Consider the following 15,110-nt stretch of genomic DNA (forward strand, 5'->3'; position numbering starts at 1 on the left):
TTTGACAGTCAAACCTTTAATTTTGATAGTTATTTAAAAAAAAAAGGATCTTACAATTTGTTGAAGTTATGGGTATTTTTTTTTTTTTTTTGATAATCGGTGTGTTTGGGTTAATTTGTACGTACCTCAACTAATTTTCGAAGTTCATTGAACACCCTATAAATTCAAAAGATCAAGTAAGTTATAATATTATTATAGTAGGTAGTCTTAATGTTTGAATCTAAAAATTCAAAGAAAGAAGTAAAACTCTCTGACTGTTATGGGTAACTTTTTTTTCTTGGTTAAATCTTAGAATATGGCACCAATAATTAAATAATGAGTTAAAAGGAACGGATTATATGGATGTGCTTCAATTGGAGCGTCATAAATAAAAGTAATCTAAAAGTGGCACGTTAGGATAGGAAATTACTCGTCGTTTTAGCTCTAATCATTGCGAAGGATAAGGTGGACTGAAGTGCCAAATTCCCAAAACTCAATTTAGCTGCATTAATTTTTGTTTATATTCAAAATAGAATTTATTCAACAAAGATTATGGCAATCTCGATCAATCAATAATGAAGCACAATTTATTCAAGTTGTTAAAAAGCATGATTATGGTGGGTGGATTAATTCTTAATAATATAAACTTTAAATTAGAGTTTGTTTAATTAAGCATTAAATTGGTTAACCCAGCGGATTATTTTGGAAGCATTAGGTTTCTTGTACACTTATCCAACTAAATCAAAAAACTTCTCGCATGTTTCAAGAGGAGTAATAAGAAAAAGATAACATGAGAAGCATTTATACCAAAAAGGATAATTAATTAATCAGCTCACCAAAATGTCAAATCTTCTGAAATTCCTTACCACTGTTTGATATCAATCTTACTTAGAGAGCGTTCTTTTAATTTTAATAATTTAATACGTATTTTCCACTTAATTTAATGCAGAGGGAGTGGTCCGTCCATGTCCATGACTCGCTGCCTTTCAATCTACTAAAATAAGTGCACCATACGCATTAAACAAGGACAACAATATTCAATGCATCAAATTTAGCCAATGACAGTGACCCGCGTAGTTAGTTCAATTCTCATGGACTCACAGGCTCATGCCACACACGTCGTTTTAGTTTATGTTTTGTTGGTGTCAAAAGTGCATACGTGCCGTGCCCCCTTTTGATCATCTTAATTTCAACAATTTGGATCTCTCTTTGTTGAATAATTTACTTTATATTGAGATATTCCTCAGTTAGCGCCTTTATTAAGCAACCACTTGAACCAATTTCAGGATTTTATTGGTAAATTCTCCACGACAACAAGAACAAGAACAATGAATGATCTGAAACTCTCAGGACAATAATCATGTATATCCTAAAATTGATTCAGGTTCTTGTAAAATTAATCACTGCAGATTTAAGCGTCGCCCTTTTGCTTCTGTCTCTTTGTAGAAGCTGAGCAAGTAGTTTGGGTTATTGGCGACAAGCCACTTGTAAATAATATCGACCCTCTTATTGCCATTTGCTAACAACTTATATCAACTCTCAACACCTGTGCTCAACTTTGGCTTTACTCTCTCTTTCAGACCTACAGTAAATGAGAACAAAAAAGGGGTGGATCGGTGCATGTAGAGTTTTTTCAATCTAGAAGAACTGGAGAAATTGCACTAAACAAGGACAAAGAGATTGTCACCTCCTTTCCCGTTGTTATGTTTAGGTACTAAATTTTACCAATATGTTTCTTCATGTCTCCAGTGTCTCAAGACATTAACTTAAAATGAATGTGTTTTCTGAATATGTTTATTGTGTATATGTATTTGCAGCAAAACCTACTGCGGTTATTGCAGACGGGCCAAGGAATTGCTTACACAGCTGGGACCAAACTTGATGAGGAAAGTAAGCCCTCTAAGTTTTATATCAAATCCTTATAGCTTATCAGTAAATTTCTAAGATTGTTTGATGAAAATTGGTCTTATTGATGGCGATGGAGAAGAAATTCGATCGGCTTTGGCACAGCGGGTCGGGCAGAGGACTGTACCTAATGTGTTTATTGGTGGGAAACATTTTGGTGGATGTGACGGTAAGTCCATTAGTTGAATTGCTTTCTTTGTGTTGAAGCTCAAGCCAGTGTAAAATTTCTTATTGGCTGGTTCTGTTATTGCAGCTCTGATTCAGAAACACCAAGAAGGTACGGTTGTGGCCCTTCTTACCGAGGCCGGTGCCATTGCTAAAACTTCTGTTCAGCTGTGAATACTCTTCGTACCCGAAGTTAATGTACATGAGATGAAGCGGATAAATTCCCAACTGCGGATCTAAATAAGACTAATAATATATGGTAGTTAGTTAAGTTCATCATGGTGTAATAAAAAGATTAGTTTGAAATACATATGGGTTAGTGCGACCCTCTTAGTCCTTCAAGTCGGAGAAAATTGTACTTAATCTCATACCATTCAATCATAAAAATCCCCATATAGCTCATTCAAATATAAATAAATTCAATTGAATCTCAGCTAATCCAACAAATATAAATGAATTGGACCAACTTCAAATGAAAAGGCGAACTCAGATTCAAGTACTTTATCAAAATAATTATTGGTAGTTTATCATTTTGATTAGTGTTTCTGGCTCAGTTATAACCATCACAATTATAAATTTATAATTTCACACAGCAGTAATGTCTGAAACAGAAAAAAACTAGTCAGCTAGCAAAATATTGAAAACATACATGGGGAAAATGAGATGGATATGCGCACAGTATCTCATAGAAATAAAATTCTAGCAAAATAGGAGAAGTTGAAGCCAGTACAATGCATCGACAATGCCAGAATCAGATGCTTGATGAGTTCTATGTATACTAACTTTACTAAGCACATACTGATAAAATTGAATCACAACCCTCTGCTCAGACTTATTCCAGACAACATCACAAGGTTGGCATTGCATATCAACAGATAATTATATAATCATCCTATCAATATAATACAAACCTTCGCATTGCATATAATTATCCACACTTAAAACCAAACCAGAGAAAATTCATTATCCTACTAGCTACTGCATAAACCAAATTGATCCAATTGCTGGATATAACCTTTACACAAACAGTTAAACACACAAGTATAGACAATTTCTTAGTAATCGACTACTAATTACAGATTTTTGTTCCGAAACTAAATGCATCAAGCATTGTTACTAAAGCAAATATAAGAGCTCAAGTATGATAATAAATAACAACCATAATCTAGGAACAAGATGTCCAACTAACCCAATGTTTGCCTGTTAAGACACGTGACAACTTAGCCGTAGCATCTGATAGGATCATTGCAGCCTTTTTCAGTAGATTGCTTAAATCCAAAACGCCCTCCCTTCGCAAGGTACTGCTGGTGGTACTCCTCGGCTCGGTAGAATTTCTTGGCAGGCAGAATCTCGGTAACAATTTTCCTGTTCAAAAGCTTCTGCTGTCGTTCCAAAGACTCTTGAGCTGCCTTCTCTTGCTCAGGGGTGTAGAAGTAAATTCCAGACCTGTACTGAGTTCCCACATCATTACCCTGCCATAAAGAATTAATGAACTGTTAAAAATGCGAAACTGTTTGCAATATGGTCAATAGGATTGGAAGACATATTCCTCTCATATTCATCAATCAATTGCAGCAAAACTGTTTGCAATATGGTCAATAGGATTGGACGAAATATTCCTCTCATATTCATCAATCAATCGCAGCAAAACTGTTTGCAATATGGTCAATAGGATTGGACGAAATATTCCTCTCATATTCATCAATCAATCGCAACAAAATAGCAAAGTGGAAGACAAGCCTCACAGTGTTTACTGTATACCTATCTAAGGTCGAGCCCAAAGAAGACGGTACAGACATTTGCCATTCTTTAATAGGTTCCATACAATCTAGACCAGGATTATAACTTGTGATCAGGTTATGACACAACCATCTATAGTTCGGGCTTCCAACTAAATCCTCTTCAAAAGTCACTTACTTTCGAATTGTGACCCATAAATTTAAATGTTCAGTTCTGAGCTATGCAACCTTATTACAGACTCAGCTATGCAACCACTGGGCTGAACACTTCCAAATCAAAGAATTAACAAACTCATTATTTATTGATCAAGGTAATTTGTAAATAAAACAGAACTGTATTAATTAAAAACTCAACTTCAGGAAAGAAATCGGGTAGCATCCTAACGGAGCAAGTCTGCTACAAGATATCCAGAGAACCCATGAGACGCCAATAGACACACATGATTTCATATTCTTCTTAATTTCGATACAAGAAAATATGGCGAAAAGGAACTTCCTTTGCATCTATGGTACAAAACCAAAAATACAAGATGCTTCCTTAAGAAGACGACATGAATAATTCTTACCTTGATAAGTTAGCAATCTTAACCAAATGAAATCAAAGCTTGATAACAAAAACTCCAAATTACTTCAGACTCTCTAACTGAAAATCCATCTACCCTAGTTGTACAATATTGCCAATGATATAATTGTATTGACAAGTAAAAATCCATCTACCCTAGTTGAACAAAAACAAAATTAACATTAATTCTTCAATATTGCCACCCATTAAGCTAATCCCTAAATTGTACTACTCAACACAATTTTTAATAATGTCAAAAACCCACAAAAATTACCAATAAAAATAAATTGAACCAATCTAATCGTCCAAAACCCACCTCAAAAATTCAAAGCTAAAAGTAATTAAACAAAAACAAACCTGGCGATTAAGCGTGGTGGGATCATGCCTGGCCCAAAAAGCATCAAGCAAAGTCTCAAAGCTACACTCTTTAGGATCATACTGAACCCTCACAACCTCATTATGATTAGTTGTCCCAGTACACACATCTTCATAACTAGGATTATGCAAAAACCCTTGACTATATCCAACCTCAGTTTTGGTAACACCAGGCACTCTCTGAAACGCCAATTCAACACCCCAAAAGCACCCAGCGCCGAACTCAGCGAACAGCTGACCTGGTGCCGGCACATCATCATCAGGGCCCTGAACGATTGAGGAATTCTCCATGGAGGCGGGGTCAGGGGTGGGCTTGAAACCGAAACCAAGCTTGTTGAGAATGTTCATGGGAGAATTGTAAAGAGAAATGGGTTTTCTAGTTATAGGGAGAGTGATGGGATTGGGTTTACAGAGAGAAAGAGGGAGTTTAGAAGAGAGAGAAGAGGAGAAGAGGAGGAGGGATGACGTGGAGGAGGAGACGAAGGTGGAGGTGGTGGTTGTTATGGCTAGGCCTACACACTTATTTAGGACCATACTTTTTGGTTGGGGACAACTTCAGTTATGTTCTGTCTCAACTCTCTAGTCAAGATTGGATCATCCGAGTTACTCTACAACATTTATTTATTTATTTTTCGCCCTTTACTTAAAAATTGGGATATTTAATATATTTACTAAATTTATCACATTAATAAAAATTCAAATTTTTTTGTATGTATTAAAATAAAAACAATATCTTATATTAAATTTCCATTGACATTATGAAAGACTATAACTCTATTTTTTATTAATATGTGAACTTAATTCTGTTATCAATTTACTTAGGATTCACATTTTTAAATATATATAATTAAATTTTTATCACATAAATAAAATTTAAAGGATATATATATATATATATATATAATTAAATTTTTTTTTTATTATGTCAAATGTGCAATACTAAAATGAAATCTAATTGTTTGTATATTAATTTTTCTTGCTTGGTAAAGCAAGCAAGAAAAATTAGGACCTCATGGGATGCTCTGGATCCTGGAATAGAACAACTGTTAATATAATAATAAGACACGTTGCACTCCCAGGAGCCTTTCATTCCAAAATGCCAATATCAATGCCTCATTGACCGTGAAATGGTTCATATCGCTCAATTTTATTTATTTATTTACTTAATGAAAACTAGGGCATGTTTTGATATGGTACACTAAATTTTGGTGAACTCAATCTAATGCATGGCTCCTATTTTAATGGGCCCATTAAGGGTTTTATTAAGTGGTTCGTATTTTTTTTTTTTTTTTTAAAAAAAATCTAAATTAATTTCATTTTCTTTTCGGGAATTTAAAATCAACTTATATGTCTATATATTCTAACACATTAAACATATGTTTATTACAATGTCAAAAATTGACCCCTCTATTTCATTGTATTTTTTTTTTTTTTTCATGATTGAGGTATCTGGGTCATTTACACGCACTTTAACTAATTCTCTAAAACCCTAGAATTATTGGTTGGGTAAGAATTTAAGTGGCTACACTTATTAGTAACTCAGAAAATACTCGAACTTAGGACCTCTTAAGTAATACACACAAGAGTTTCTATCGAATTATTCGACCACCCAAAAATAGTTTATTTCATGTTTTTATGTGTTTAAAGTATGGCAAAGTGCAAAGATAAAAGAATAGTTTGAACTTTATAAAAGTATTTAAGTAATAACAAATATCATATCCGTATATTTTGGTTGAAAAGCAGTAAAACAAATAATAATAAAAAAATAAAGGAAGAAGAAGAAGATAAAAAAATATCTTGTCCAAAGAATGAAGTATAGAAAAGATTGGGGATAAAATGGGGCGTGCATTTCTGGCAATTTCTCGTTGTGTTTACGAAGAAAACTGACCGTGATTTACCAATCTGGTGAAGAGAAATGTTAATTTTACATACACTTGGTACAAAATGACAGAGAAAATTTAGCTGTCCGGCCATCCCAAGTTTCCATTTAACAAAATGGCCATGAAAATCTTTTTGATTTTTTTTTTTGGGTTAAAAAATATGACGTGACACACTTAAGTGTAATGAAAGCAGCAAAAAGGATTAGGGTGAAAAGATTTAAACATTTGTGGGTTAGAGTATAATAAAGAGAAGTTGATTTAAAATTTGAAAGGCAAAACACATTTCTCTCAGCTTCTCTTTCTCACAACAAGATTCAAACACTTTTTTCTCTCTCGTTTTTTCTTCCAATTTTTTGCAATTTCTCAATTTCTTTGCTCTTTGCATTTTTGTCATTCCTTGCTATTCCTGATTAAGTTGTAATGGCTGAGATCCTTAAAGAAACAGAAAAAAACTTATCTACTCCCCAAATTGTAGGCACCACTAGGTCTACCAAAAATGGAGAAGAAGAAGTTGTGGTGGAGTAACTTCCGATGACTGAAGTTGCTCCACCAGGAGAGGAGACGGCATCGACGGGAGACATTCTATTGGGGAACAAGGGAGGGCAAGAGTTGAAATTGAAATTGAAGAGGGGGATGCCGACGCAAATTCCAAGCGTCAGACATACCAAGAGTATATGACAAAAGATCGCTTAAGCGATCTGGTATAAGCGATTTTAGATAGCTTAAGCGATCGTACATCTGGGCAGAAGTTGATTCTGCCTCGGACATGATCGCTTAAGCGATTATAAATTGCTTAAAGCGACCAACGTTAAAAGCAAAGGATCGCTTAAGCGATCATGCGTCTAGGCACTTATTTATTGTCTTGTTCATGATCGCTCACTTAAGCGACCAACAGTAAAAGTGAAGAATCGCTTAAGCGATCCTGCGTCTGGACACTTATTTATTGTCTTGTTCATGATCGCTTAAGTGATCGTAATAGTAAAAGCGAAGAATCGCTTAAGTGATACACTTAATTGCTTAAGCGATTGTGCATCTAGGCAGAAGTTTATTCTGCCTCGGACATGATCGCTTAAGTGATTTGTAATCGCTTACGCAACCAAGGTTAAAAGCAAAGGATCGTTTAAGCGATAGAATAAATCGCTTAAGCGATCGTGTGTCTGGGCACTTATTGATTCTGTCTTGTTCGTCATCGCTTAAGCGACCAAGTGTAAAAGCATAGAATCGCTTAAGCGATAACATAAATACAACCAGATCTCTTAAGCGACTAGGTCTAAATACACAGGATCGCTTAAGTGAGAAATGAAATCTCTTAAGCGATCCAATGTATTTGGATTATTTTTATTGTATTTCACTAGATTGGTTAAGCGATTAACGCTATCTTAGACATATAAGGTGTACGATTCATTCAGTGGACCATGACCATTATTATATTTTAATTAAATTAGTTCTTTTATGGCTATATTAAACATATATGGTATAAAATATTTACATCTATATTAAACATATCAGGTGTACGATTCGTTCAGTGGACTATGACCGTTATTATATTTTAATTAAATTAGTTCTTTTACGGCTATATTAAACATATATGGTGTAGAATGTTTACGTCTATATTAAACATATCAGGTGTACGATTCGTTCAGTGGACCATGACCGTTATTATATTTTAATTAAATTAGTTCTTTTACGGCTATATTAAACATATATGGTGTAGAATGTTTACGTCTATATTAAACATATCAGGTGTACGATTCGTTCAGTGGACCATGACCGTTATTATATTTTAATTAAATTAGTTCTTTTACGGCTATATTAAACATATATGGTGTAGAATGTTTACGTCTATATTAAACATATCAGGTGTACGATTCGTTCAGTGGACCATGACCGTTATTATATTTTAATTAAATTAGTTCTTTTACGGCTATATTAAACATATATGGTGTAGAATGTTTACGTCTATATTAAACACATCAGGTGTACGATTCATTTAGTGGACCATGACCGTTATTATATTTTAATTAAATTAGTTCTTTTACGTCTATATTAAACTTATGTCCATAAACATGGAAAATAAATATTGAAGTAAATTACCCTTAATCGCTTAAGCGATCTCGTCTATTTAGCCTTGGTCTACAGAGTGTAGAGTAGATGGTTGCAGAGTTCAATTTTATATCAATATTATATTTTTTTATATTACTTTCTTGCCAAGAACTAACAAAAATAATAGAATAACAATAGATTTTTCAGTTTTATGTACGGTGCTAATTGACAAAGACCGAAGTGTTCTTTTCACATTCCATTGAAATGAAAATAATAATTAATAATTAATAAAAAAGGACTAAATATTAAATAAACATTATGGAATATAATTTCTCACAGAAGTATATTGTTTACAGCATCGCTTAAGCGATCCAGTATATCGCTTAAGCGATCTAAAGCGATCTAGTACAAATAAGTCTGATCGCTCAAGCGATCTGCTGCCATATACCATACTTATACCAGATCGCTTAAGCGATCTTCTGTCATATACAAGATCGCTTAAGTGATCTGGTACCATACACCAGACTTGTACCAGATCGCTTAAGCGATCTTCTGTCATATACCAGATCGCTTAAGCGATCCATTAGATTCAAAACACATTTTCAGCCATCTCCACCTACAATCGGTGCTATCACCCCTAGCTACTCACAATGTAAGAAAATATTTAACAAATTTCACTCATTTCAACTTGCATTATATCAAACACAACTTAACAACCTAAACAACTAAATCAAAATCATAACCCAAACCCTATCCATTATTAAATCTTTGTAAATCTAAATATAAAATGTAAAGAGGAGATACACATACTTAGATGAAATTTCAGGAGGAGGAGGAGGGGGATCTTTGGCGGAGAAGATGTTAATGGTGGAGGAAGAAGAAAGTGTTAATGGCGGAGGAACAAGAAGATACAGAGGAATGAGAAGATACAGAGGAATGAGGAAGAATAAGATGTAGAGGAAGGAGGAAGAAGAAGATGTAGACGAAGAAGAAGATGCAAAGGAAGAAGAAGATGTAGACGAAGCTAAGAAGAAACAACAACCAAGGTAGAGATGCGTTAATGGCGGGAGGAAGAAGAAGGTGTTTGGGTTTGTTTGCAAGAATTTCGGGTTTTTGGGAATATAGTATAATTTTTAAAAGATTATATAATACTTCATTAATTCTAATTAAGCACTAATCAAGTTTAATTACCCTTAATCAATAATAAGGCTATTTAGTTAACACTTTAAAACTTCATAGCCTTTTAATTAAATTTAAACTTGAGATGACCTTTTAATAAACTGCCCCAAAATGACATGCATCTGACGTGACAAATCACATCACCTATCATATCATTACTTTCCACATCAATATTTTTTTAAATATATAATATATAATTAATTATATTAATTAAAATACTTTAATTAATCCAAATTCAAAAATAAAAAAATAAAAAAATTGATTCCATTAAATAAAAAATCCTCAATTTCAATTATTCAAACCCTAACCTTCTATTGTTCTTTCTCATCCTTCGTCTTCTTCCTCTCTCTTTCTTCTTTTCTCCTCCTCTCCCTTTCTTATCTGTTTTTTTCTCTCTCCTCTTCCTTCTCTCTACTCCATGTCCTTATTTCTCATTCTCTTTCTCCATCTTCCTCCAATTGCACTTGGGCAGTGGCTGAATCTTGCCACCACTGCCCAGATCTGATGTTTCGCTACCACGGCCCAGATCTGGTGTTTGGCTCAATTTTTTTATTTCTTCAGTTTATTATTAATTTTTCTTAAGAAATTGGATTTGGTGAATTTGGAGATTGAAGGTTTGTAATTAATTATGTTTTATAATGTATTTTTGATTGAGAGTAAGAAAAAAAGAAAACAAAAGAAAAAGCTAAAATTTTAGGAAGAGGAAGACAAGGGATTAGTGGTTGGCTGCACCTTGGCCTCGGGTGGCCTGGTGGCTGGTGAAACTGTGGCCACATGCGGTGTGGCTGGTAGTGCCGCAAGAAGTTGGCAATGTCGCGGGAGGCAAGGGATTGGTGGTTGGTTGCATATTGGCAGTGCCTTGTGAATAGTGGCAGTGCGGTTGCGAGTGGTGGTGGAAGAGGATAGACGGCGGTGGTGTGGTTGAGATTGGGGAAAAAACAAATAAAAAAGAAAGAGGAGGAGAAGAGAAGAAGGAAAGAGGAAGAAGATGAAGGATGAGAATGGAGTTTTGATTTAGTATAATCATTTTTTTTCTTTTAAACTTAGGTTAATTGAAATATTTTAATTAATATAATTAATTAATTATTAAATATTTAAGAAAATGTTGATGTGAAAGTGATGATGTGGCTTGCCATGTCAGTGTCCACGTCTTACAAAGACTACTGTGGCATTTCTCATCTAGTGAAAGCAATACGTAAGTTCCGCAAAATTTCAGTTTTTTTCTCTTGAGTAGTAACTGACAAGGCTTTCTTTTCACGGATTCAATGTGATTAGACTCTATATGCATGTATACGTTAGAACCCAAAATGGGCTTTACATAATCCCATCTGTCTCAACCCGGCCCAAAGTCATAAGACCCAATTTGAATTATTATAATTAGACTTTCCATATGACCCAAGACCATGGTTATTTGACTGAGTAAATGAGTTTTCTTATCCAAATAATGGCTTAATGATACTTTCCTACCCATAAACTTTTATAATACCATTTTATTACCCATATTTATTTTATATTTCCGATTTCGGCATCGTTGAGACCCTACACCACCATCATTTTCTTCTCTGATCATTACTCACCAAAACCCCTCAAACCCTACTCCAGTCAACCTCGCCAATCGCCGATAATTAAACGACTAGGGTTTGTACAGCCGTCCCTTCTAAGTCAAATTTCGATCAATCCCTATCACCAAAATCTAAACTTCCACCACCAAAAGACTCATCGGCCTCCCTCTTCAAAAGTCCTAATAACCTGGAATAAGTTTGCTCTCTATTTGTCGCTGGAATATAAATTTTGGTAGTAAAGTGATATTTTAAAAGTCTGTGGGTAGGAAAGTGTTATTAAGCCATTATTTGGGTGGGAAAAATTCGTTAACTCTATTTGATTATTGTTGATGCTTGATTTTGACACCAACGATTCGCACGTGTAAAGTGCTAAGCTGACTTAGAAATTACACGTGGATGAACAATGCAATGCAGTAAATGGAAGATGATTTTTAAAGTGGTTCGAATGCTTAAAGCGAATCATACGTCCACTGTTCTTTTATATATATATGAGGTTACAGGAAGTCGCGTATAGCGAACAACGAGTAGAGGTACAAATGACCGATTATTCAAAAAGAATATCGAGTCAGTCTCTTTCTCGCAGGTTATCTATGTTCTGAGAATAAAATATTACAATTAGAATGCAGGTTTTTTATCAGAATCCCGAAAATAAGAGGGGGAGCCCCTCTATTTATAGTAAAAGATTTCAGGGTAATGATTACAAATCTGCAAGTGAGCAGGTGTAGTATAATTCCTATCACGCTCCCCATTGGCTAATTACATAGGAGATATCCTCAAATCGCGTAGGGCTTGGACAGGTGGGAGACTCTCATCCACTCATAGACAAAACCTAAGTCTGCCAAGTTGATGACAACCATACTCTTTTTGTCTTTGGATGACGTGGCAGCTTTTAGATGGAACAAAGCCTTCTTGAACTCTGATTGGCGTTTGCTAATATAAGCTTGCATCAATCCTTTTTTTTTAGGCATAACAAAAGCTCCCCAGTTCTTAAGGTTCAAAAATTGAATCATGAGAACTTCATGATTATGCCGCGACCTGACTTGTCTCGAAGAACATCTGCTCAAATTGTCAGTTGAGAACAACCTGAACGACATGAGGACGATGGCTTAACTCGAGCATCGAACTAAATAGAGGTCACGACATGGATCTTTGAGAGTTACACAAGCGACCTGAGGTGATTATCCTAAAAGGTTCAGTGACCTATGTCGGATTTTGCCCAGTGCTATACTGATGTGTTTCAAACTCTATCTATCATCCGCAACCTGAAAATATTTAGAGTATTTTACTGTCGAAAGCTGAAAATCACTTCGCTCTGAGTTTGATATATGGGGAAGAGTGTTTTATTCGAACGACTTCTTCAGATGTTATCCGTTGCGCTTGACAGTTGTCCTAGTCAATAAAATAAGCTCCATCTGATAGACGTGTCTTTGCGCAATAAGTGTCAACCATAAGCATTAAATGCAAGACATGTTGAAACGACATTCTCTTTTAAAGGATTAAATGCGAATGAGTTGCATTTAAAGTGGAACAAATAACCACGCCGACATTTGGCGACTCCAATAGAGGGAAACGTTGATTGATCTCCACTAAGTGTAAAGGTTACTCTTCACGAGGATTGAAAACACGTGGTCGCATCCAATGGCTAGAAACGCGTCCCGCCCAAACGTCGCTTACAAGGGAAGCCAAATGTCGCTTACAAGGGAAGCCAAACGTCACTTACAAGGGAAGCCAAACGTCGCCTTCTTCCTTATAAAACCCCAAGCCTATTTCACATTTTTCACAAAACTTGCATTTTCAGAGAGGAAAACAACGTTTTCATACTCAAGAAATTAGTTCATCCTCTTCCTGGTTGATGCGCACTCATCGCTACAATAGAACGTCTACTCCCAATAATCCAGAGGTAAAGAAAATTTCTTCTTTTTTCTCTTTTTCATTTCTGTTAAAAAAACTTAGTTTTTCACAGTAACGGTGGGAGTAGATGTCTTCTAAGATTGCACAATGCACATTTATGGGCAGTGTTTGAAATGGAACACTTTTAAGAGTTAAATAAGAATTTTTAGGGTTTTTAGGGTTATGGGAGAGAAACTAGGGTTTCTTTTATTCTTTTAAGTTGTCGTACGAGACAATGCATATGGAGATCGAGTCATCTTTGCATGTTGCACATTTTTAGACTTTAAGAGCAATGGATGCTCCTGAGATAAGAGCAACCAAAGGGACAAGCTCGCAGCCACCAGGCACCTTAGTAGGTCCCAGACAGGCAGTACTATCAGTAGCCACTGCAGACGAATTACAAAAGGCGATAGAATAGTTTGTGGTCAATGCAAATGTCTATCAACACAGGTCGCACACTGCTCAGGACCCTCTAGAGGGAATGATTACGATCTTAGAAACAATTTTCAAATGTGGGGTGACGATACCCTTTCACTCCTTCATCAGGTCGATCCTTAACCACTTCGAGGTCGCACCGTTCCAGTTAACATCCAATGCATATATGATAGCGGTCATTATGTATATTGCATGTGGCGAACATAGACTCGACGAGCTAACAGTTGTGGAGCTGGCTGCGCCTACTATTTGAAGAGGAGTAAAGATAAGTATTCATACTACCTCTCAAAATGATCAACGATCGAGGGAGGGATATTTGGTTACCCCAACAATGTCGGGGCTTACGAAACCAAATATTTCTTCTTCGAGTATGATGGTGTTTGTAAATTTAGAGAGCCGAGTAGGTTTTCCCTTTAATTTCCAAACTGTTTATCCCTTATATTTAACCCTTTCTTAATAAATAAGGCTAACGCACCCTTTGCTTTCTTGTAGAAAACAAAACAACCAGGTTGTCGGCTTTGACAAATTTCAGTCGCATCGAGGCATTCAGTCTATTGCCTGACCAAAGTCGTGACACCAAGCTGCTTGTGACCACTACCAATTTACGAAAGTATGGTTTCTTTAGTCCCGAAGAGTCCTTGGAAGCTCTAACTCGTAAGTATCTTCCTATGCAGGAGAACTCTATGTCTTTATTAACAAAAGACTTTCTTTGTTGACACACTTTCATGTCGTACAGCAACCATGCCACCAAGGGTCCTGAAGACATCGAAGAGAGCTGGGGGATTCACATTCCTCAGAATCGACCCACTGAACTGGCTGGAACGACCTTCAATGATGTCCCCATGGGAGGGATACAAATTGGTGCCGAAAGGCAACAACCCACAAAGTGACGCAAAGAAGCTCCCTAACCTGTGCCTACTCACGCTTCGAAGAAGAAGACTGTAGGCTAGAAGACCAGGAAGAGAAAGCAACTACCCACCGAAGAGGAATCGAAGTCTAAATTAAAGGGCTTCGGGGTGTTGCCAGATTGATCTCAGCCATACCACATCTTTCGCTAGGGGATGCCCTCGACACTCCGGCTGCCCTCGAGAGTTTGCATAATGGAAAGGGAACGACCACAGCTACCTAGAGTAGAGCGGAGAAACAATAGGTCGAAGAAGTGCCTGCCTCCTCGAGGTCAGACCCGTCTGTGTTGGATTCACTAGGGCAACTGTCAAAACACTTACAGTCAGTGGTATACACCCTATTAGAATGCCAACTCACCATGACCTTTGACGGATTCGTGGCTTCTCGACCAACTGACCTAGTGGCCACCGTGCCCAGTTGCAAAGTTAGGTAAAACAGCCTGTTCTCTTCGAGAACTTTTCAATACCAACCGATCTCGTAGTTATTTAAG

General features: G+C 36.0%; 1 protein-coding gene across 1 annotated transcript; it reads right to left on the bottom strand.

Moving 5' to 3' along the window:
- Positions 1 to 2,942: 2,942 nt before the first annotated feature.
- LOC116138727 (peptide methionine sulfoxide reductase A1-like) lies at positions 2,943 to 5,329 on the bottom strand. Its single transcript, XM_031424412.1, has 2 exons — positions 4,708 to 5,329; positions 2,943 to 3,521 (listed from the first exon to the last, which is right to left on the bottom strand). Exons 1-2 carry the CDS (start codon positions 5,257 to 5,259, stop codon positions 3,270 to 3,272), a joined length of 804 nt encoding a protein of 267 aa, XP_031280272.1. The 5' UTR covers positions 5,260 to 5,329; the 3' UTR covers positions 2,943 to 3,269.
- Positions 5,330 to 15,110: the final 9,781 nt, after the last annotated feature.

Source organism: Pistacia vera, unplaced genomic scaffold (assembly GCF_008641045.1).
Source record: "Pistacia vera cultivar Batoury unplaced genomic scaffold, PisVer_v2 Contig343, whole genome shotgun sequence".
NCBI classification, from domain to species: domain Eukaryota; kingdom Viridiplantae; phylum Streptophyta; class Magnoliopsida; order Sapindales; family Anacardiaceae; genus Pistacia; species Pistacia vera.

Coding starts and splice junctions, on each gene's coding strand:
- LOC116138727 (XM_031424412.1), bottom strand. CDS start 5,259: ATGGTCCTAAATAAGTGTGTAGGCCTAGCCATAACAACCACCACCTCC. Junction 3,522..4,707: donor CCACCACGCTTAATCGCCAG/GTTTGTTTTTGT, acceptor TCTTTATGGCAG/GGTAATGATGTGGGAACTCA.